Source organism: Choloepus didactylus, chromosome 5 (genome assembly GCF_015220235.1).
Source record: "Choloepus didactylus isolate mChoDid1 chromosome 5, mChoDid1.pri, whole genome shotgun sequence".
NCBI lineage: Eukaryota > Metazoa > Chordata > Mammalia > Pilosa > Megalonychidae > Choloepus > Choloepus didactylus.
The window spans coordinates 1,219,129-1,241,561 of NC_051311.1; the positions used below are offsets into that span (position 1 = coordinate 1,219,129).

The 22,433-nt window shown below is 49.8% G+C and overlaps 1 protein-coding gene across 5 annotated transcripts in view; it reads left to right on the top strand.

The window, feature by feature from the left end:
* Positions 1-22,433, top strand: part of PTER (phosphotriesterase related) — a 58,709-nt gene that overhangs the window by 24,417 nt on the left and 11,859 nt on the right. The window contains exons 1-5 of one of the 5 annotated variants that reach the window (XR_005217176.1): positions 3,133-4,457; positions 4,797-5,250; positions 6,462-6,727; positions 10,529-10,988; positions 21,070-21,208. Coding sequence is in view for 4 of the 5 variants with exons in the window: in XM_037837645.1 (XP_037693573.1) it covers positions 4,429-4,457; positions 4,797-5,250; positions 6,462-6,727; positions 21,070-21,210 (890 nt within the window). In the remaining variant the exon portion in view is untranslated. Of the gene's footprint in view, positions 1-3,132; positions 4,458-4,542; positions 4,564-4,796; positions 5,251-6,461; positions 6,728-10,528; positions 10,989-21,069; positions 21,211-22,433 lie in introns of those variants that run through there. The other 4 variants (XM_037837645.1, XM_037837642.1, XM_037837644.1 and 1 more) reach the window with 4 other exon arrangements.

The window sequence follows — 22,433 nt, forward strand, 5'->3', positions numbered from 1 at the left end:
GTTTGTGAAGGAGCCGCCGGCAGGTGGAGGCCGGGCCTTGCCCGCGTCGGACGCCCAACGCTGGGGGAACTTTCCAGCACTTTCCCACGGCTGGCCTGCTCTCCTCGCTGCTGCCCACCTCTCCGGCCAGGCCCCTACTGACTTCCGGGGCCCAGTCCTGCCCCCGGCCTCTGCCGCCCGCTCCCTGACCCCTGGCGTCCATCTCCTCCCGCTGCCCCGTGTTCGCCTCATCTCCACCCTGCAAGGACCCGGGAATGCCTTCCCGCCTTTCACCTGTTAGGGCTCCACCTGGGAAGCAAACAACTGCGAGGGGAGCAGAACGGGGGACTTGTCGTCGGGATTGACCTTTCGCAGTGGTGGGGGAAGCTGGGGGAGTGAATTGAAAAGCAATTCACCAAAAATTTGTTTTTCGAATGACCGTCACACCTGAAGTTCTAAGTCCCTTAAAGCCAGTCCAGGGCGGCTGCAGGCGCGGTGGGGCAGGCGAGGAAGGCTTCTGCCTGGAGAACACTGTGCTGGGTTTAAAGGAAATCCCACTCCTTCCATGGAAAGTACGGTCCCGAGCTCCTGCCTCTGAAACATAAAACACGGTTACGTGTACGTTCAGCCTAGGCGGATGGAGGACCCTGAAGCAGCAGCATCAGGGTGAAAAAGCTACAGACCAACCTCGGTGAAACTCAAATTGCCCCCAAACTACTCCCCGCACCACCAAATTCTTCAATAATTAGGCAGATTAGTTATTCGCAATTGGAAAATTGGCTTCCTTTGAACTGATTGTCAGTTCATGGATTATTTTCTTTCTTTACCAACCCGTCCAAAACGGTCCTTCTCCTTGTCCCAGATAGCATTTTATGACTTGTTTTCTTCATAGAACTTACCTCTGCTTGAAGTTATCTTATTTACTGAAATTGTCTTATTTAAATTTTCGTTGTCCTTCACCGATCAGGAGGTCATATATGCTGTCCATCTTCCTCATTATAGCATCCTCAGTGCACATTCAATAAATGCTCAAGCACATGAATGAATGATGCCAAAAATAAAATTGATCGTCAAAGAAGTGTATCAAAATTCACCTAATAGTACACTCATTGTTAGATCTTGGATGAAGCAATAATATATGACGTTGATGCTGGTGTGGTTTTTGTTAATAGATGACTTATCCTAGCAAACAGAGGGTTGTCTTTTCTCGAATTATAGCACTGCATATCATATTAATATTTGCAAGCTTTTGTACACCTTCTCTGACTTGGTCCAGGAAAAACCTCCTGTTTTATAAATTTACAAATAAGTTCAGAAAGCTGGACTTCATTAATATCCTTTCAAGGCCCCTTTCAATGAGGTGGGGCTTTTTGGGAGAGCCCATTCAATATGCCAGAATATTGGCCGTGGTTGTCAACAGCGGGTTCCACCCGCTCCATCCGTTTAGCATTTTGGAAGTGTAAATAAAGTGTTCATTTATTTTAGGACAGTGTAGAGAAGCCATAAGATTAATCAAAAGGATGGCCTGTCTATATTTTATAAAATGCACATATTAGGAAAAGACAAACCCTCCTTGTGGTCCCTGGCCCTGGACTCGGTGCTGAAAGCCGGGGCTGCCGCGACACGCACCGCACGGCGGGTCGGCTTCTGCGGTGGGAGGGCAGTGTCTCGGGCCGGCAGGAGACCTGCTCCCCCAGGGCTGTGGCTCCGGGGCTCCCGGCTGCGGTCTGCCTGGTCCCCCAGCTCTGTCCTCTCGTGACTTCCAGGCTCCCTTTACGAGCCGGCCCTGCTTCCGTCGGGCTGCGCCGTGACTGAAGGTGAGGCCCTACTGCAGGTTGAGATCAGGAGCACGTCTGTATCGGGTGCACAGGCAGCCACCTCAGTGCCCTCTGCTTCCCTTCGGCTGCCCTGTTTATCCTGCTATGTCCCGTCGTCTTTGACATCACAGTTGCAGGGCTGTTTCCTTTGACCAGGCTATAGCGGTAATTGCCGGTGGTCCTCAGTCTGACGGCTCAGAATTCACACTGGAATCACAGCAAAGCTCTTCCAGCGTGTCAGGGCCCTGGGCCCCCGCTCTCCTGGCCGCTGGGCAGGTGTGTGCGGTGCCGAGGCCCCGGGTCGTCTGAGCTCTCTGGGTCGGGCTGCCCCTTTCGGCACCGTGTGGGTGGCAGCTCTGGCTGCTTTCCTCCTTGCTGTCGGGACTCTCTTCTCCCAGGTGGAAGGCCATTTACAGCTCCTTGCTGGTTTGCTGAGAATGGAGCAGATTCCGAGCTGAATGCTGGTGGCAAAGGGCTCCCAAACTGCAAGGAACTGGGACTTCCAGATCCGCGATGGAGCCAGTTGAAAGACAGACTCGGGCTCAGAGCGGTTACTGTGTGTTCTTTAATCTTTTCTTACCCGTTGTTACAGTGTGTGTGATCTTAGGGAGCTGCAACTATCCTGCCAGAGTGTTAGAGGGATTTCCCAGAGGAGGTGACATTTCTTAAGTGATTCTTTTCACAGAGACTCACAGCTTGTGAGCTCGAAACTTAGCAAGTTTGCTCTTTCAAATATACATCGATTAAATAGGCAGTTTGTCATTTTTCTAGTAACAGTGATAGTGTTTTATCAACTGATCCAAGTTCTAGTCTCCCCGTGCCTCTCTGGAACATGTTTAAGACCACGAGCAGAGGGATGGATGCAGCTGGAGGACCACCGGGCAGTAGGACAGAGCCGGGGGACCACCAGGCAGAGGGAAGGACAGAGCTGGGGGTCACCAGGCAGAAGGAAGGACGGAGCTGGGGGTTTCCAGGCAGAAGGAAGGACGGAGCTGGGGGACCACCAGGCAGAGGGAAGGACAGAGCCGGGGGACCACCAGGCAGAGGGAAGGAGGGAGCTGGGGGTCACCAGGCAGAGGGAAGGACGGAGCTGGGGGACCACCAGGCAGAGGGAAGGACGGAGCCGGGGGGTCACCAGGCAGAGGGAAGGACGGAGCCGGGGGACCACCAGGCAGAGGGAAGGACGGAGCCGGGGGGACCACCAGGCAGAGGGAAAGACGGAGCCGGGGGGTCACCAGGCAGAGGGAAGGACAGAGCTGGGGGTCACCAGGCAGAGGGAAGGACGGAGCTAGAGGTCACCAGGCAGTAGGACGGAGCTGGGGGCCACCAGGCAGAAGGAAGGACGGAGCCGGGGGACCACCAGGCAGAGGGAAGGAGGGAGCTCGGGACCACCAGGCAGAGGGAAGGTCGTGGCAAATTCGCCCACATGGAAGACTGAGCTTCTCCGTGGCACCTGGTTTCATCACTGAGCAAGCAGCTCTCATACCTTCCTTTCAGTGACAGGGATTAAGACATTGAACTGAGAGTTCGTGGACGTTGCCACTGGAGACATTGCCCTGGGTTCTGACTGGAGTGGCTGTGGTTCTCCGTCTGCTGCCTCCAGGCCACCAGGGAGTGGTTTGGAGGTCGGACCCCTTCCTTACATTCCTTAGTGGTGGGCTCGGCCTCACCCTGAGGCTCATTGCTCGCCCATTGGGCCCGTCGCCTCCGGGCCTGAGCTGAGGTCTGCCCGGGTGCGCTGACTGAGCTGGCTGGAGCTGGAGCCCCTTCCCTCTGCTCTCTGACTTGCTTCCACCATGCCCGTCAGAGCTCCCCCCTCACGCATCGCTTCCCCAAATGCCTGTCATCCACTTCCTCTGAAAAGCAACACCCGCTAGCTCCCAGAAGCAGCATAACTAACTGCTTTTGCCCGGACACCTACTACACCCAATCATTTTAAGGTGTGTGTACCTGCGATATCTCATTTAATTCAATTCTTCCAACAACCTGTGATACATACACACCTGTTCTCACTCACAGATGAGAACACTGATGCTCTGGAGGTCAGAGAAGGCCTTCAGATGGTTGCCGGGGACTACTGATTCCAGGGCACCCCTTGAAGAACAACTCGGGGTGTGTCCCCTGCCCTGGCTTGTCCGGCGGAGCCCTGAGTGGCACGTCCGCTGTCTCAGCCTGGCCTTGCTCTTGGCAGGCGTCACCCTCGCCCCTGAGGCAGGGCCTTTTCCTCAGAAGCCGCGTCCTGCGTTTAGGAAATGTCCTTTCAGATGAGCCCCCGGGGTCGGGCTCTTGCTGACACGGATGGGACGTGACCACGCAATGCGTGTCACTCATGAGAGTAAACACCAGGAGAACGGGCAGGTGTCGGCTCTGTGTAAGGACAAGAGTTCAGTTTCAATAAATCATCGCCGCATTCACGATGCCTGACAATTCTTCCCTCTAAGAGTCTCTGACGAGAGCTCTAGAGAGGGGGTCCCGTGGCCGCTGGCTTCCTGCACAAACCGGTTGTTCTCCGGGGTCGGGCGTCTCCCCTTTGCGCTCAGCTGACCGAGGGCCGTGACCGAAGTTCGCGCCCTGAGGAGCCAACAAGGAGTGCAACGGTCAGGAGCCTCCGTGTGCTGAATTCGGCTGAAAAATGGCACGTGATCTGTGGCTGGGTTTGAAGTAAGTTACTGATTATAAAGAGTATTTTTTAAAGAAGTTTGTTGACAATCAAAACAGCAAGCTGGGAGCAATGAAATAAGACTAAGGAAAGAGAGATCAGGAAGTGGTGAGGTTGGACTGAGTCCGGCAGGGACCCTCCCCACGCCTGCCCCCGGGGCCGGGGTGGGCTCCGGCGGTTTGCAAGGACTGACCGGCCGTTGCAGGGTGACGCGGGAATCCGTCTGCAGCGGGGCAGCCAGTGTCCTACACGGACGATCCACAGCCTCCCACCCCCAATGCGCAGGATTCACACACGCGGGTGGAATTTTCTGATCAGCGTTTCCTTTCCCCTCTTTCCAGAGCGTCTCCGGCACCTCCGGAAATGTCTGCCTTAAGTGGGAGAGTGCAGACCGTCCTGGGCCCGGTGGAGCCGAGCGCGCTGGGCCGCACGCTGACCCACGAGCACCTGGCCATGGCCTTCGACTGCTGCTTCTGCCCGCCTGCCCCCTGCCACGCCGCCGCCTCCAGGGAGCCCATCAGGATGGACAATCTGTTCTGGATTCAGAAAAACCCGTATTCCCACAGAGAGAACCTGCAGCTGAGCCAGGAGCGGGAGGCCGTCCGGGAGGAGCTGCTGCACTTCAGGGCCGCGGGCGGCGGGGCCGTGGTGGAGAACACGACGGCCGGGATCAGCCGCGACGTGCGCGCCCTGCGGTGGCTCGCCGAGGAGACCGGCGTGCACATCGTGGCTGGAGCCGGGTTTTATGTGGACGCCACCCACTCGCCAGAGACCCGGGCCCTGTCCGTGGAGCAGGTGGGGGCCCAGTGCTCGCGCGTGCACCCCACCACCCCGCTCGGAAACACCGGGGCGCAGAGGCAGCCCGCCGTGCCGCCGGGGTGTGCTGGCTGCACAGACACCTGCCACTCGAGACCCAGATCAGCAACATTTCGTAAAGAAAACTTGAGGGGAAGAAGCCTGAGGGCCTCTGTGGTCTCGGGGCCGCTTGACAGCACCACGGCCGGTGCACAAACCTGTTTTCCATCCTGAGCTTCCGTTATGCAACCTCAAGTTTTTGGGTTATTTTTCTGGATTTTATAATAATGATCAGTAAAAAATCACCGCAGGGTGAAATCTGGCAGGCGGAGACTTGGCACATTTGCCAATGTTTCCTTCTCCTTTTACCAAACAGGAGGGGGAGGAGAAAATCCATTCCCTGCTTTTGTCGTGATATGGTCTTGAGCAAGAATGGGCAGAAGGAAGTAAGTCTGTCAGGGACGAAAAGAAAGAACAAGACCCAAAGCTTTTTTGCACTAGTACGTGCTCTCTTTCTAAACATGCATGTAATTGCATGTATATATACACACATATACGTATATTTCATTGCCTGTTTTATAGACATAGAATGGCAACTGTCTTTGAAAAAAATCAATTAATCTTTAAAATGCTTTCTATTTCAATTTTTTGTGTATTTTTCCAATCAGGAGGACTTTACATTTTTATGTATTTCTGTTATTTGAAGATGTCAGGGATTCCTCCGTCTACTCTTGGCAATAAATAAATGCATGAACCGGCAAGGGTGATGCTCACGCTGTGTGTGTGAGCGTCCCGTGCTGCTAGGCTAAGGCCCGTGTAAATGAGAGAGAGACGATCACTCCGCACTGCTGGCACGTCCCAGCGGCAGCCTCCCCAGTCCTACGGCCCCCAGTTTAAATTATAAGTTTTGTCCCCAAACAGAATGTTTCAACTGTCATAAAGCCACTTTTTCTCCTACAGCTTCCTAAAGTAAAGCCGTACAATTCTTGTTAAATAATCACAGTACGATGTCACTGAGTCTTTATTTTAGAATAACTTGTTGAACTTGAGATTTGGCCACCAAAATATCTTTCTCCTTGTCCAAGGTTCATTGGATGGATGTGAATACATTTTAAAACTGTGGGTGACTAAAGAAACTTTCGTTCACCCACTGTGGTGAGTCTGCGTCATCAACCCCACTTCTGAAGCTGTTTCTGTCTCGTCTCCCCCAGCTCACCGACGTCCTCATCAGCGAGATTCTCCACGGAGCTGACGGGACCAGCATCAGGTGCGGCGTCATCGGAGAAATTGGCTGCTCCTGGCCCTTGACCGGCAGCGAGAGGAAGGTCCTGCAGGCCACGGCCGAGGCCCAGGCGCGGCTGGGGTGCCCGGTCATCATCCACCCCGGGAGGAATCCGAGCGCCCCGTTTCAGATCATCCGAGTGCTGCAGGAAGCCGGCGGAGATGTCTCCAAGACGGTCATGTCCCATCTCGACAGGTAAGAGGCGATCTTCCCCTCCCGGCCAACCGCCACCCACCGGTCATCGGTCGTCAGATCGGTGGGCTGCGGGCACTCGGGGAGCCCACCGGCGTCCTGGAGCTGCTGACCACGGTGTCGCAGCCGCATTAGGGAAGTCAGGACTCTGCCCTGCCTCCCTGCTCTGCAGCAAGTGTCCAGGGCTTTGCGTAAATCATCCCGTTTAATTCGTTTAGTCTTTCACCGTTCCTCATCCAGGTGACATTAAGGCGATTGCCAGCTCTGCTTGTTCAGTACTGGCCAGTAGGCAGAGTGATAATCTTATCTGCAAATACAAAGGGAAAGTGGGTGGTTTCACCCGGAGAAGGAAACCATACAGATAGTCAGTTGCATTTGTGACACCGTTGTGACGGTGACTTGAACCATCTAATGTTGGAAAATGCGATGTTAAAGAATAATAGGGGCAAGTCCAGTATTTGGTTGGTGGTGCCATATTAAACATGTCTGGGCGAGCAAAACAATCGCCTCTGTCAGCAGCGGCCGCCCTGAATTTGTTGACAAGCCTAACGACATTGCTGAGGCCCCAGCCTTCAGACGGGGTTTATTAAGGAACTAACACAGAACAACGAGGGTAATGATCTGCTACAACTGCTCCTGCCTTGTGTATTGGAATAAACCCATGCGACCATCCACCTGCCTCCTGCTGTTTGATAAACCAGCAGTCCTGCCGTGTGTCCCGGAAGGGGCTTCTACTTACTGGAAAGACTGAAATCCTGTGCAGAAAACATGGGCAAGTTGGAATTGTGGCAGAATAGAGAAGCCGGTGTGAGCGGGGAAAGCAGGGACTGGGAAGGTGTGGGCAGGTGCCCTGGCAGCTGGGTTGGAACCCAGATCACACTTGACTGTCCTCCAGAAACTTCTGCCGTTCTGAACAAACAGGACGGGGTTCTGGACTCGTCGTAGAAGTGGTGTGTGACGGTGTGAAGCGGGGGAGAAAGACCTGAGCTTAAATCCCGGCTCTACCATTTGCTATCAGACCTCGGGTGGCTTCGTTTGAATTTAAAATAATGTATTTGATAATGCCAATCTTTCTGATTCATTTTTATACTTTTTGAATATTGTGAAGTATAGATAATATATATTTTTAACTTTATAAATGTTTCTCAGATTCTCAAAAAGATTGTGATCTGCAGTTATATGAGTGTTCTATGTGTCCATTAGGCTACTACTGTTAGTTATGTTCAAATATTCTATATTCTTATTGCTTTTTTTATGGCTGACTCTACTGGTTACTGAGAGAAGCATGTTAAAATCCATTACAGTGAATTTTTACTTTCTTCTTGTACATCTTTCAGGTTTTGCTTTATATATTTCAAAGCTATGTTATTGCATGCATGCAAATTTAGAACAGTTTATCTTCCTGGTGAATTGACTCTCATATTAACATATATTTAGCTGCTTTCTCTCTAATTATGTTAGTAATGCCCCTTGTTTGAAAGGCTTTTTATCTGATATTGATGCCACTATACCCCTCTTTTTGTGTTAGTATTGCACCTACATGTTTCCCCATATTTTACTTTCCATCTTTCAGAGTGTTTGTGTTTCAGATGAGTCTCATCTACAGAGCATGTGGTTGGCTTTGGGGTTTTACCCCATCAGACGTTCTCTGTCTTTTAAATGGAAAGCCCAGCTCGCTTACACTCACTGATACACTTGTTCCACTTTTTATTTCTGCCATAGTTATTGCTATCCTTTCTTGATTTCTTTTTCTTGCTTTTTCCTCCTCATTCCAGACTCATCCATTACTTCTTTGGAAGATGTACACACTACTTGTATTATTTAGTGGTCATAATTGAAAATTTAATGTGTATATTAACTTACTAAATTTAAATCTAATAAATAGTTTTATCTTTCTTCCGGGTAATGACAAGACCCTAGAACCCTCAGCTCCAGCCTCTCACTACATTTCATGCTTTGCTCCCTGGATATCAGGTCTACCTGAGTATTGTTTGGCAAGGTCAGAATGGTATTTATTTTTCTTAAAAGCTAAAGCTTCTTTTTCCTATTTGAGATGTTTCTGGCTTACAGAAAGCTCGTACATACACACAGAGTTCCCACACCACCTGTTTAGACTCCTGGGCTGCTCAAGCCAACACCACGGAATGGGTCGGGTTAAACAACCGGAATTTATTTGCTCACAGTTTTAGGCGAGGAAAAGAGTCCAAATCAAAACATCATCAAGGCGATGCTTTCTTCCCGAAGACAGTGGCGTTCTGGGGCTGGCTGCTGGCGATTCTTCATCCTTAACTTGTCAACGGCAAGGCACATGGTGGCCTCTCCTGGCTTCTCTTCCAGGTTTCATTGAATTTCAGCTCTTGCTTCCTGTGGCTTCTCTCTGAGTTTTATTCTGCTTATAAAGGACTCCAGTCATCGGATTAAAACCCAAGCTTTAACTGAAGTAACCTCATCAAAAGGTTCACACCCACAGGAATGGATTCAATCTAAGAACATGATTTTCTGGGGTACATACAACTCCCAAACTCCACACCACTGTGATGGTTAATCTCACGTGTCAGCTTCACTGGGTGATGGTGTCCATTGTCTGGTTAAGCAAGCACTGGCCTGATTGTTACTGTGAGGATATTTTGTGGACTTAAATCCTCAGCCACAGATTGCATCTATGGCTGATTGCATCTACAGTCAACTGAGGAGGTAGCCTTCAGCAAGGAGAGAAGTCTCATCCAGCAAGTTGAAGGCCTTAAAGGAGAGTGATGATTTCAGCAGTCAGAAGAGAGAATATCTGTCTCTACTTCAGCCAGCCTCTCCAGGGGAATTCATGGAAACCTTTGTCAGAGTTCCCAACTTGTGGCCTGCCCTACAGAAATAAGAGTTTCCTACCCCCACAGTTGCATGAGCCAGTTCCTATAACAAACCTTATAATATTATATATATATATATATATATATATATATATATATATATATATATATATATATATATATATATCTTTCCTTTCAGTTCTGTTTCCCTGGAGAACCCTGACTCATACAACCACCCTACATTAACACCTTGCATTAGTGTGCTATATTTGTGTGCTATATTTGTTACAATTCATAAAAGAACATTTTTATAATTGTACTATTAACAATAGCCCATCATTGACAATAGGGTTCACTGTTTCTGTTGTACAGTCCTATGTACCTGATTTTTTAAATCCGTAGTTAGACGTTATTTCATTGTTTTAAAGCATATAAATGGTCAATGTATATTTAGATTAACCTTTCTGTTTGCTACTTTCTTTGCTCTCAATTCCCTCTTGCATCTGGGATTATTTTCCTCTGTCCTGAGGAAAATCATTTGAGGTTCCTTTAGTGACGGTCTGTGTCAGTAGTAAATGCTTAGGTTTTGTCTGAAAACATCTTTATTCCTTCATTCATGAAGGATAATTTAATATAATATATAATTTATAATTAATTAGAACAGATAAGTCTATTTAAAAATTATTTTTTCTAAGTACTTTAAAGACGTTGCATTTTCAGCCGATGTTCATTGTTGTGATTGACAAGTCAGCGGACAGTCTAACCACCCTTCCTCTGGAGCAGGCTGCCTTTTCTTTCCAGCTGCTTCCAGAATCATTTTCTCTCTGGTGCCGAGCATCTGCACTGTGATCTATTTCAGTGTGAATTTCTTTTTATTGTATATGCTTGGGAGTCCTTGGGATTCCTGAATGTGAGGGGGCATCTTTTGCTGCTTCTGGAAAATCTCAGCTTGTTGTCTCTTGAAAAATTACTTCACCCACATTTTCTTTGTTATTTGCATCAGAAACTCCAATGTGCTCGATGTAGAGCTGCTCAGCTGTCCTCCACGTCGCAACAGCTCTTCCACCTCTCCATGCATCTGCATCTTTGAGCTGAGTGGAGGTGTGAGGCTGCACGTACCCCAGAAGAGCAGGTTGTTAACACTAATCCGTTCATGTGCCGAAAGCCCGTTGTGAGTGGGACATTTTGAAGAAGCTCCTTCTGTTACGTGGGGCCCAGCTCATTCAGGATGGGTCTTAGTCCTGTTACTGGAGTCCTTTATAATCAGAATGAACACAGGGCGGGGGGCGAGTGCACACACCTCAGAAGGAAGAAGCTGAAATCAGCAGAACCCGGAAGAGCCGGGAGAGCCCTGTCCCTTCCCATGTGGCGGAGGAGCCCCGGGTCGCCGGCAGCCTGTCTTCAGGAAGAAAGTGTCGCCTTGATGATGCCTTGATTTGGACATTTTTCCTGGCCTCAAACCAGTAAGCTAATAAATCCCGTTGTTCAAGCAGAATCATTACATGGTGTTTCCTTTAAGCAGCTTTAAGCAGCCTAGGAAACCAAAGCAAGCTGGAATTTGTCAGTTCTGTCTTCCTGTTTACTACTTCTCTCTCCGGTGGAATCAATCCGTTGTTTAGCCTATAAGGTCAATTTTGTTTTCTATTCAGTTTTTTAAAAAAATATTAAACATACAAGATTATAGCTCATAATTGATAAATCTAATTTCTGCTGTCTTTTTGCTCTGATTTTGTAGTTTATTAGTTCAGTGGGTTTAATTCATGTGAGCCTGTTTTCTTGTGTTTTAGAATTTGTGAGTGTGTGTTTGTGTGTGTGAGCTCAGATTCCCTGGAAATTGTTATGAGCTCTTAGGTTGTTTTTCTCTTTCCCAGCTGTTTGTTTTTTGTTTTTTGTTTTTTTGTTTTTTCTGGGAAGCAGTTAGGAGTTGCTACCAACCTGGGATTGCTTAAAACTGAATTTTTGACTTTGGGGTCTGTGACCCCACAGCTGCTATAAATTCTGGCCCCCAAACCAGGTGAGTGCCAGACTGTGGCTAAGGAATCTCAAGGAGACGTTTTTCTTTGACCCATGTCCCTATCACAGGATGACGAGGATGGAACGGACACAGAAGGCCCCCGGGCCTGTGTGGGCCCAGCTGCCACCCAGCTCATCCCTGAGGGGTGGACTTCGCACAGCGTCCTCCTGCTTCGTGCTGGGGGCACCTCCACCACGTGCAGACCTGGGGAGACCCCTGAGACCCAGGCCAGAGCCGGGCTGCCCCCTCTCCCCACCCCCGTTGTTCTAGTTTGCTAATGCTGCAGAATGCAAAACACCAGAGATGGATTGGCTTTTATAAAAAGGGGGTTTATTTGGCTACACAGTTACAGGCTTAAGGCCATAAAGTGTCCAACGTAACACATCAGTAATCAGGTACCTTCACTGGAGGATGGCAAATGGCTTCCGGAAAACCTCTGTTAGCTGGGAAGGCACGTGGCTGGCGTCTGCTCCAAAGTTCTGGTTTCAAAATGGCTTTCTCCCAGGACGTTCCTCTCTAGCAAGCTTGCTCCTCTTCAAAACGTCACTCATAGCTGCACTCTGTTCAGTCTCTTTGAGTCAGCATGTTTTATATGGCTCCACTGATCAAGGCCCACCCTGAATGGGTGGGGTCACACCTCCATGGGAGTATCCCACCGAAGTCACCACCCACAGCTGGGTGGGACACATTCCAAGCAAATCTAACTAGCACCAAAACGTCTGTCTCACAAGACCACAAAGATAATGGCATTTGGGGGACACAATACATTCAAACTGGCACACCCGTTATTTCCATTATCTTATTTCTGGCCCAGAAGCCCTTACTTTCCCACCAGACTAATCAAGAATTTAAACATATGATTTTTTTTCTCTTTAATTCTATCCAGCACTTTACATGTAATATGCTGGAAAGGTTTTCTGTAAACATTTAGTCTGCCATACTGCTTGAAATGGGCTCAATGTGATTCCTAAAGAATCTTTCTATCCTTCTCTGTTTACAGTTAGACGTGTTTGTGAGTTACAAAATTGTGCTCAGCATAAGCAGAAAATTAGCTTTCCTTGGGGGCTGGGGAATAAACCTTAAGCCCTAGTGCAGTGTTTCTTCCTTATTCATGCACTCAGACAGTATGGAAACTGTAAGTTTTGTTTACTCGATTCCTAGTGATACGTGGTTTTCCTTTTAAATGATGGGACTGCGTGGTCTGTGTGTCCGTGTGCCCTTTAGAACCGTCCTGGATCGAGGGGAGTGGCTGGTGTGACCCGACAGCGCTGAGGTTGACCAGCTCCCCGCCACCCCCCACCCCACCCTTTATTTGTAATTATTTGGGGTCCCAGTGCCCGAGAAACAACCTCGTCATGCACAAGCATTCATGGGGGGCAGCTGGGGAAAATGTCTTTAGAAAAAGGAGTGCCTCTGAGAAAGCAAACTGAATAAAGTAACAGAGAAGAGCAACCAGGAGGCCGAGTGGGCTCAGCCTTTCCCCGCCCGAGCTCGGCGGCTCCTCGGCGGCCCGTAATGGGGACGCGTCACGAAGGGCTGCGTCTCGGGCAGCAGACGCGCAGAGGACACAGAAAGGCAGAGTCCTGGAAACGCGGCCTCCAGGAGGAAAACAGCGGAAAGCCGGGGCTGTGGCCACAGGGCAGCGGCCAGCCCGCTCCGGAGCACGGGGCTTGCCCGCAGGGCTCCCCAGCGCCACGCACCCGTCCCCGCAAAGCAGCGTTCCTGCCACTGGGGAGCCCGAGGGAAACACTGCGGTGTGGCCATGGGGGACACAGGGAGACACTTCCAGGGTGTGTAACCCTGCGTTCACAGGGATCCGTGCACAGGGCATTCTACCTCAAAGCACACACACTCACACACTCACTCTCACTCACATGCACTCACACACCCCTTCTTGTCCACACTCTCACACACTCACACTCACACACACAGTACAACAACCACACACTGAAAGCTGCTGTGCCTGTCTGAAGGGGCGGCTGGGCCCCGAGAGGCAGGTGTGGGGGTGTCTTGCCCTGGCCGCTCCTTTCCTGCCAGAGGTTGTCACCTGGGGTAACCATCTGACAGTGGCCGCTCCCCAACCACCTGCCCCCCAAAGATGCAGGGGCCTGGGAGGGCCCTCGGGGGTGCAGGGCTGCCCTTGGCATGTCAGCATTTGTTTGAAGATAACACCAGCGGTTACCTGTTTCCGTCTGGGCTTTCACTCGGCAAGGCCTCTCCGTCAGCTGGGGGAATCTCGCTGCCCGTGCCCGCTCTGCCCGGTTTCTGGGCGCCCGGCGTGATGGCCCTGGGTGGAGGGAGGGGCTGGCCTGCACGGCCTCTGTGTGGTGTAGGGGACGCCGCCATCTGCAAGCCGTGGGTATTCGTGTCAGCAGGAGCCAGGACGCCAGGGCTGGGCGGCACTTGGGCCCGACAGTGAGTAAGCTGCGGAGCCCTCGAGGGCAGCAGACGGCTCTGCCTCCGCGTTCTTCCCACTTGTCACCTATTTAACGTGCAAGGGGCTTGCTGGAGCTCCAGGGCCTGGGGTTTGCGCAGGGGCACCGGACACCTGGTGTGGGAAAAAGTCGGGGCGTCTCTGATGGTGGCTCCCGAAGGAAGGTGGAGTTTGACCAAAGGATCCGGAAGACGGCAGAAGGCAGAGCACAGGCTGGCCGGCGCCTCATCCCGTGCCCCTTCCCTCTAATCGCTCGGCCCCTTGCCCACAGCGCCAGGACGGGACCACAGTGGTTCAATTTCTGATGCATTTCTTCATTCTCTCAGATGAAGCGAGTGGGTGAACTACCACTTCATTCATTCATTCATCCATTCATTCCTCAAGTATCCACCGAGTGCCAGATGTGGGGCCGGAGGCTTGTTCTCCACCTCCATTACTTGATTGCTTAATTATACCATTGCTAAATTATAATTGTGTTGCCTCCTGAACTTTGTCTTTGAAAAACCACAAGATTTAATTATCTGGCATCTTGGAACTTTACACTTTCAATTCCTATGAATGCTAGTGAAATAGTGTGAAATTATTCAAAAACAATTCCAGGCACATATTTGGCAAACTGAAAATGAGCAAAATTTTGTATATAGTTAAATAGTGTGGTGGCATTTTTAAAACAACAATGGGAATGTCATGAGCATGAAGTAATTGTAACATTTAAAATCTTGCACATACTTTGTTGTGTTTGTCGAGAGTAAAGTCTTAGGATCATGTGAGTGGACACGTGCAGACAACGTACAGCACGCGAGGAGTGGTGAGTGTGTGAAGTAGGTGCACTGAACACACACAGAGTAAAAGCCGTTTATTTTGGTCGTGTTGGCTCCAGTCCTACCACCTGGTCAGAAATTAGAGAAAATGGCTCTGGTTGCAGAGGAGAACTTTGGTGGCAGTTGTTTGCTAATCCACTCCCCGTTCTCGGCTGCTCACGCACGCTGGCGTCTCCTGCCATCTGTAAGACAGAAGGTAGGACCATCTAGGCAAAGCAAGATGCTGTTAAACACGCCGCCGTGGATGCTTACTCACACCCGGGTATGACTACGGATAAATTTTATACAAACCTATGTGTTTGTAGAAACACGTGCCTTGAATAAATTCCAGACTGAAACTCGGTGGTGACATCGGCAGCGGCTGTCAATCGTTAGTGCCGGGCAGGGTCCTAGGAAAACCCGGGGCCTGGGGTCAGGTCAGGGCTCCAGATCCCAACCCCAGCCGGATCTTCCGGTGTGGGTCAAGCAGGTCATGAAAGCCCCCAAATCTGTTTGCTCAGATGTCAGAAGGGGTTAATAAAAAGTGGTTTCAATCTTTAAAGCACCCTACGAATTTTGGCCCCTATTATTGTTTATTATGGAGTTCATGATTGCATCCTCTCAATGCAGGGCCTATTTACAAAAAATAAATTAAAATGAAGATTTAAGCAAATGTCCAACAAACTGAAATTTTTGCACACAGAGAGCTGAACTGCATGCAGTTAAATTGAGGTGATGATGGGTATTTGCTGCGCGTCCCACACTGCACTGCTCAGCGCGCGTGGGCAGCCGCCCCGCGTCCTGCAGGAGGGCAGTGGCCGTGTGCTCCAGCCGGGCCGGCTTTCCCACCAGACCTTCCACGAGTCATTTTTTTTTCTGAAGTGATTTTTCATGCCTCCGACAGCATTCCCATGAAATGTGACATTTTAACAAATAGGATTGCTATGTCTACGAGATTTATCTTCGCTCTCCCTGATAGCGTCATTCCCTGAACCGTGGATTGCCTTACATGAAAAACGCACCATCTTCTGAGCTCCACGGCAGCTGGGTGTCTGCATGGCAGAAAGCGCTCCCTGACATGCATAAACTGTGAGTGTATTTTAAAATAAAGCTTCAATTACACTTTGCAGTTCTGAGCCAACCCCTGGTTTTAGTCTAATTTAAGCAAGGGTGTCTCTCCCTCGCAGCCATCTGTTCCTTTTTCTTAAGTCATAATATTGAAAGTGTGACATCATTCCTTCTTATGATGTCATTAAACATCTCTGTGTGAACCCAAGCAATCGCAAAACTGAATTATGTGGGAGGAAAATGCTTGTTCAAGTGTAGATGATGGGGAATAAAGTGAATGTGTAGCAATCTGAGTTATTTTTCTCTTGTTTTTCACTCTTTCATGAAAATAATGTCTTAATGCAAAAAGAATCCTATAAAAGAATATAAATGGATCTTTCAAATACCCTCATATTTGGGCATAAACTACTAGATTAAAAATGCACCATTCTAATTGATCGTTTTGATGGGTAGGAAACCAAAGTCAAATATTTCATTGAAGTAGCAAATTATATTTTTGTGACCACAGACAGTGTTTAGGCCAGACATTAACCAAATACATCATTCCTATTTGGTTTCTATTTTTGACAGTAAGAAATAAAATAAATAATTAAAATTCATGAATTAACAGTTTTTTAGATTTTATAGTTGAGGTGGAGCTGCCATTAGCTGTATTGTACTATCTACGGATTGTGTTTTAAACTTCTGTTAGCATTCAATTTATTAGATTATAGCCAATTCAATTATAATCATTCAATTATAGTAACTGATATACTAATTTATTTTGGACATTGTATTATAAATATTTAAAATTCATTTTAGGTTGCCAGATGAATAGTCCCAGGTGAATTTAGTATTCTTTTAAGTACTTGGTGAAATTTTCTCATAAAATAATAAAGAAGCCCACATAACTCTTTCTGTATAATTATCCATTGGTTCTAACTTGAAGGTTCAGTGGTTGGGGGCCGACAAAGGGGTTTTTTGGAGTTACTTTGTGGGTAAACAATATCTAGAATGGCCGTGGAAACTCAAAGCTGTTTCTGATGGGTCAGTTGCGTGTCCGCGTTCCCCGGTTACTGCCCCGGTGACTCCTCTTTGTAAAGTACCCGAGGTTCAGCGCACACCGAGTCCGGGCGCCCCGCGTCAGGCTGGACCCGCCTGGCCCCCGCTGCTCGCGGGGTGCGCCCCCCGCCAGGAATCCCCGGGAGGGGCGCCGAGGCCTTGGCAGGGAACGGCCCTGGGCTGGGAGTGGGTCGCGCGGAAGCTCCCGGCCGGGGCATCTCGCAGTGGGGGTCAGAGGGCGCGGGAGGGCTGCGTCTCCAGCTTGCTGTGCGCTCCGGGCTCCCGGCGCCCCCCGACGCCGAGATGCCCCCGTCCAGCCGCTGCTTTCCCCGCCTGGATTCGGACAGCCCTGTCCACCGAGAGGGCGCCAGGCTCCTCCCGCGCCTCCACGGGAGAGCACCTCTCTCGCCCGCAGACATCCCCGAATCCTCCCCTCCGCCCCTGGCCGCGGCCTGACCCGTCCTCGGCTGTCCCTAACGCTCCAGCCGGCTGTGCTCCCTGGCCTGCGCTCCAGCCCCGCCACCAGGCCGATGGCTCCACATGCAAACCTCATTAAAATCACTGAAGATCCTTCCGTGGCTCCCTCTGTCTTCTGCACAAAATCCAAACATCTCGATCTTCCAGCCACACACAGATTCGGGCTGATTGTTCTCATGTGCTCTCCGTGCTCGCCACGTCCCTCTGTTGCATATGCCCTGCTCAAGGATAGATTTGGCATTTTCCTTCAATATGCAACGCCTCAGGGTTTCTCCTCCAGGAAGCTTTTCCTTGCTCCTTTGTGCCAACTCAGTCCTGGTAGTACATTTATTGTCACACTTGGTAAACTCTGTAGAGCAGTTTGTTTCCATGTCTTATTTCCCTAATAGACTCTGAAATTCTTGAAGGATGAAACTATTTATCTTTGTTTTCCTTGCTCATACCTCATTGCAAGTAGGTGATAACAATTTCTTGTTAAATTAATGGATGGATGGGTGAGTGGGTGGATGAGTGGGTGGAAGGATGGATGAGTGGATGGAATGATGGATGGATGGATGGGTGGATGGATGGATGGGTAGGTGGATGAATGGATGGATGGATGGATGGGTGGGTGGATGGAATGATGGATGGATGGATGGATAGAATGGTGGAATGATGGATGGATGGATGGATGGATGGATGGATGGATGGAATGATGGATGGATGGGTGGAATGGTGGAATGATGGATGGATGGATGGATGGGTGGATGGAATGGTGGAATGATGGATGGATGGATGGATGGAATGATGGATGGATGGATGGATGGATGGAATGGTGGAATGATGGATGGATGGATGGATGGGCGGATGGGCGGATGGGCAGATGGATGGATGGATGCTTCTTTCCTCATGCACTTTGGCTTTGATAAACTACAGCCCTATCTTGAGGAACAGCAAGCTCTTTCTTGCCTCTGTGTAGATGTTTCTTCAGTCTGGATTGTCCGACCCTCACCAACACCTGAGCCCCACCAACCATACCTGAATAGTGTACTTCAAAGCTCAACTCAAACAAATCACTTCTTCCACTAGTCTTTCACACTACTTTGCATTTAGTTCTACTATAGGAAGCTTTTAACAAATGTAAATTGTAAATATTAGTTTAAATATCTATCTTCCTCCCTAGACTTTAAGCTCCTTAGGACAGGAGCTGGAGTTTCTGGTGCATGTCTGTATTTCTAGCAGAGTACAGCACAGGGTAAGTGACAGGAGATATTTGCTGAATTAATTTGCATAGGTTTGCTTGATTGTACAAATGATATAATGCACTGGAGAGTTCTTTGAAACTGTAAAGCCCAAGATGAATGTGGGGTGTTGTTATCTTCCTGATCACACCCACGGATCGTACCCTCCCTCTGCTGCTTGGTTCTTTCTGTCTGGAAAGCCCACGGATCGTGCCCCGGCTATCACTGCACACAGACCTGCTCATCCCCATTCTGAATGCATTTTGACATTAAACTGAGCCCCTCGGCACTCAGATAAGATCTAGAATATAAAGGGATTTGGAAAACAGAACCAATGCTCTTGCCGCTAGATAAATGATAACTGTAGATACTTAAAATGAAGTCAGCGAAATCTCTTTAGATGGCTTTTTCTTAGCTGATGGTAATAGGCCTACCATAAATTTATGCCTATTGCTTATAAAGAGAGAGTTTATTTATTGAGAAAAAAAGTATAAATAGTGTAAGTCATGCAACAAAGGAAATAATATAGAATGAGTGATAAGAATAAATACAGGGTGCAAAACTCTCCTCTTCGTCTTGGGAAATCTGATGGTATATATTCCATGATGCCCTTGCAATTGCTTCAGCTCACCTTTCTCAGTTAATCACCACTTCCCCGCAGACTGCCCTTCATGGTAAATTCCCCATTTTCTGAGTGTAGTTGGAGGGTTCCATGGTACGATGGAGATTTAATTTCAAAATAAAAAGAACCACTATGTGTCCATTCAATCAGTGGAATTCCAGAAAATGTCATTTGAGTAAAAATCATTTAGCAGTAGGAGAAGCCAAAGAGTCTGCTGACTGAGAGAGCCGCATCTAGCCTTGAACGGAACTTAATTCCAGTGAGTGTCTAATCTGCAAAACGAGAACCTGAGGGAGAGAACTAAAGAGACGACAAATGCGAAGCTCTTAGCCGGACGCCAGAGACGCATAGGGTCAGCTGTGAGGACGATGGTAACAACCAACTTTCCTTTTTGTTTTCAGTTGGACGAAAACTAAAGGTTTTCTCTGGCTTTTTATGTGCTAAGGACTTTCCACTGAGACGTACCCCAATATAATACGGGAAGTTTAGACCCTTGAACCAAGGCCCTCAGCTGGGAGGAGGAAGGGGATTCGGGCGGGGTCCGGCTCCTCTGTCCTCACAGTCTGCCCTCCTCAACCAGCACTTAGCGCATCGAATTGAAGCGACTCGGAAAGGAGGATGTACTTCCCCCCTCCCTTATGTGATTTTAATTGCATGTATACTGTCTTTAAGCACAGTCCTCTGGGGGAAAGAATGTGTTTGCTACAGAAAACCCAGCCTCGCTGTGGAAGCAGTGGGTGGTCTCTGTGGGGAGAGATGGAAGGGGAGTCGTGTCCGTGGTGCACCTCGGGGCGCGAGGAGAGACCGTTCAGCCCCCGCACTGTGGACTCGGGACGTTGCTCACGGGCTGGGTGGAAGGGAAGGGGCAGCCCCTCAGACGGGTCAGCCGTTCCAGGGAGCCCCCGAGGAGGCAGCAACCTCTCGGGACCCTCCGTGGTTCGGATGAAGGCTGCGGAAACCTTGACCTCTTAGAGCAGCGTCACAGATGCAGCAGCGCGGGGTCCTTGCCACCTGGGGTTGCCAAGACAGCAGAGCATCGGGGTGGACAAGACACTGGTTTTCTGACAGTCCCAGCTCCTCTCTGGGTCAACTTTGGATCCCAGAAAATCACAAGCCACCTCCTCTCTGTGGTCGTTTGCTCCCCTCATGCAAGGCCTGGGTTGGGGGGCGGGGACCCCTCACATTTTTCCATGTTGTTTTCTGGTAGGATTTTGTTCCTTTCTTATTGCCCCATGGCATGGAATCTCTGTAGCGGCACTTTCGGACTGGCTCAATCTGTGCGTTCTTACTTGTTACAGCCCAGGTTTCCTCGGGAAACCTCCCCCTGCCCGGGACCCTCTCCCCCACCCGCCTCCTGTATGTACCCTGTGTTTCACTCCTTTCCCGGCATTTCCGCAGCCCTGGAGTCTACAACAGAGAGCTAGTCGATGTGAAATCCACTGCGATGAGAAGACATCCACAGCAGTGTTTCTGAGTGACGGCAGCATAATTAAAACAAGCCCGTAGCTCCCCGAGGGCAGGGTGTGTTCTCTGGTCACTGACTTACAGCCGCATCCTGAGAGCCAACCCTGACGTTCTGTGCTTGGCATAGCCGTGTCCTGGCACGCTGAGAACTTGCAGGCTCAGGTTTAAAAGATGCTCAGGTGTGACTGTGGTTCGTTAATTTTGGGGGTGGGGGTGGGTGGGTGGTAGGAGCATATTGGAAGGATAAAGTTATTTCAGGATGTTTGTTTCTCCCATTGCTTTGCTTTGTTTTGTTTGGAAATGTGTTCTTATTTGATAAATAAAGTTGTTTTTTTTTTAACTTGCAGTCTGGGTGGAAGGGAAGCGTGCTCTGAATCACAATTTGTCTGCCTCCCTGTCCTTAGGACGGTCGTGGATAAGAAAAAGCTCCTGGAGTTTGCTCGGCTTGGCTGTTTCTTGGAGTATGATCTCTTTGGCACAGAACTTCTGAATTACCAGTTCAACCCAGATATTGACATGCCTGATGATAATAAAAGAATTAGAAGGTAAATATGATGAAATCTCTTGTAGCGGTCCCTTTTACCAGCCCTTTTTGATTCTCATATCGGGTGAGTATCAGCAAAGATTCAGAAAACATAAGCAGGCTGGACCAGGGACTTGCAGGGAAAAATATATCTGTGCTATTTCAGGGAGAAAAATCTCTCTGTATTATTTCAAGGAGAAAATGAGTCATCCTAAGAAGGCAAAAGCTTAGCAGAGCCCTAGGAGCTCAGTGCAGATGGGCAGCTGACAGTGAGCCTCGATAACGCTCAGGCCCGGCCAAGGCAATGACAGAACAGGGGACTTGTCCTCTTCCTTCCTCCAGTGAAGTTAGCTGTTCCTTTCCCAGATCGGCCACACTGAGGCCACAACCTGCTGCAATGGCTTTTGGAGATGTGTGTTGAAAGTATTCACTGAAGAGGTAGTTGCCACTTAACTGCTAAATATAGTGCCCCAAATCCAAACATCATATAAAATGCCACTATTTCTCCAAATTGCTGAATGTGGTGAAAGCAGAGAGTTGCCGGAGCCGCTCTCCGGAGACAAGCGGGAGCTTGAGGGGTCGGGGGACGGCTCCCTGCTAGGCCTGGTGTGAGGACAGACGTGCCCACTGGGGACGTGGGGGAGCCGTGGACGTGGGGTTCACCAGGACAGCACCCGTCTGGGAACATCCAGGTGTCGGGGTTCAGCAGGGCCTGCGGCGAGGCTGTGAAGGCACCACGGGGCCCGGGACAACGGGGAGGTGGGGACTCTCCATCAAGGAGCCTCGTGGTGCAGAGAAGCAGCGACGCAGGGCGGGGCTGGAAGATGGCGGGATCGAGGGAGGGTCTTGTCGAGCCGAGAAGTCGAGCGATGTTTGTGGGGCTGAGGGAGAGGGAGACCATCAACGGATGGGTGAAGGCGCAAACGAGTCCAGGGACGTGGCCCTTAGTGCCAGGTTGTTGTGGAATTCATGGGAATCCAGTGCAGAAGGTGGAAGTGTCAATAGAAGGAACCTCAGAATTCTGGAGGGGGGAGAAATCTCCAGCGACGCTCAAGAGGAGACAAACCTGTGGAATCCGGGAAGGAGGGGATCTCCTCCGTTGAAGCGAGAGCAGCGAGTGCAGATGGGCGTCCTGGCGAGAGGACTGGATGCTGCTCTCTCGCCCCGGGCGAGGTGGACATGGTCATCTCCAAGAGGGAAGGGGTGGCTGGGGACGGGCCGCGTGGACGAGGGTAAAGGCTGGAG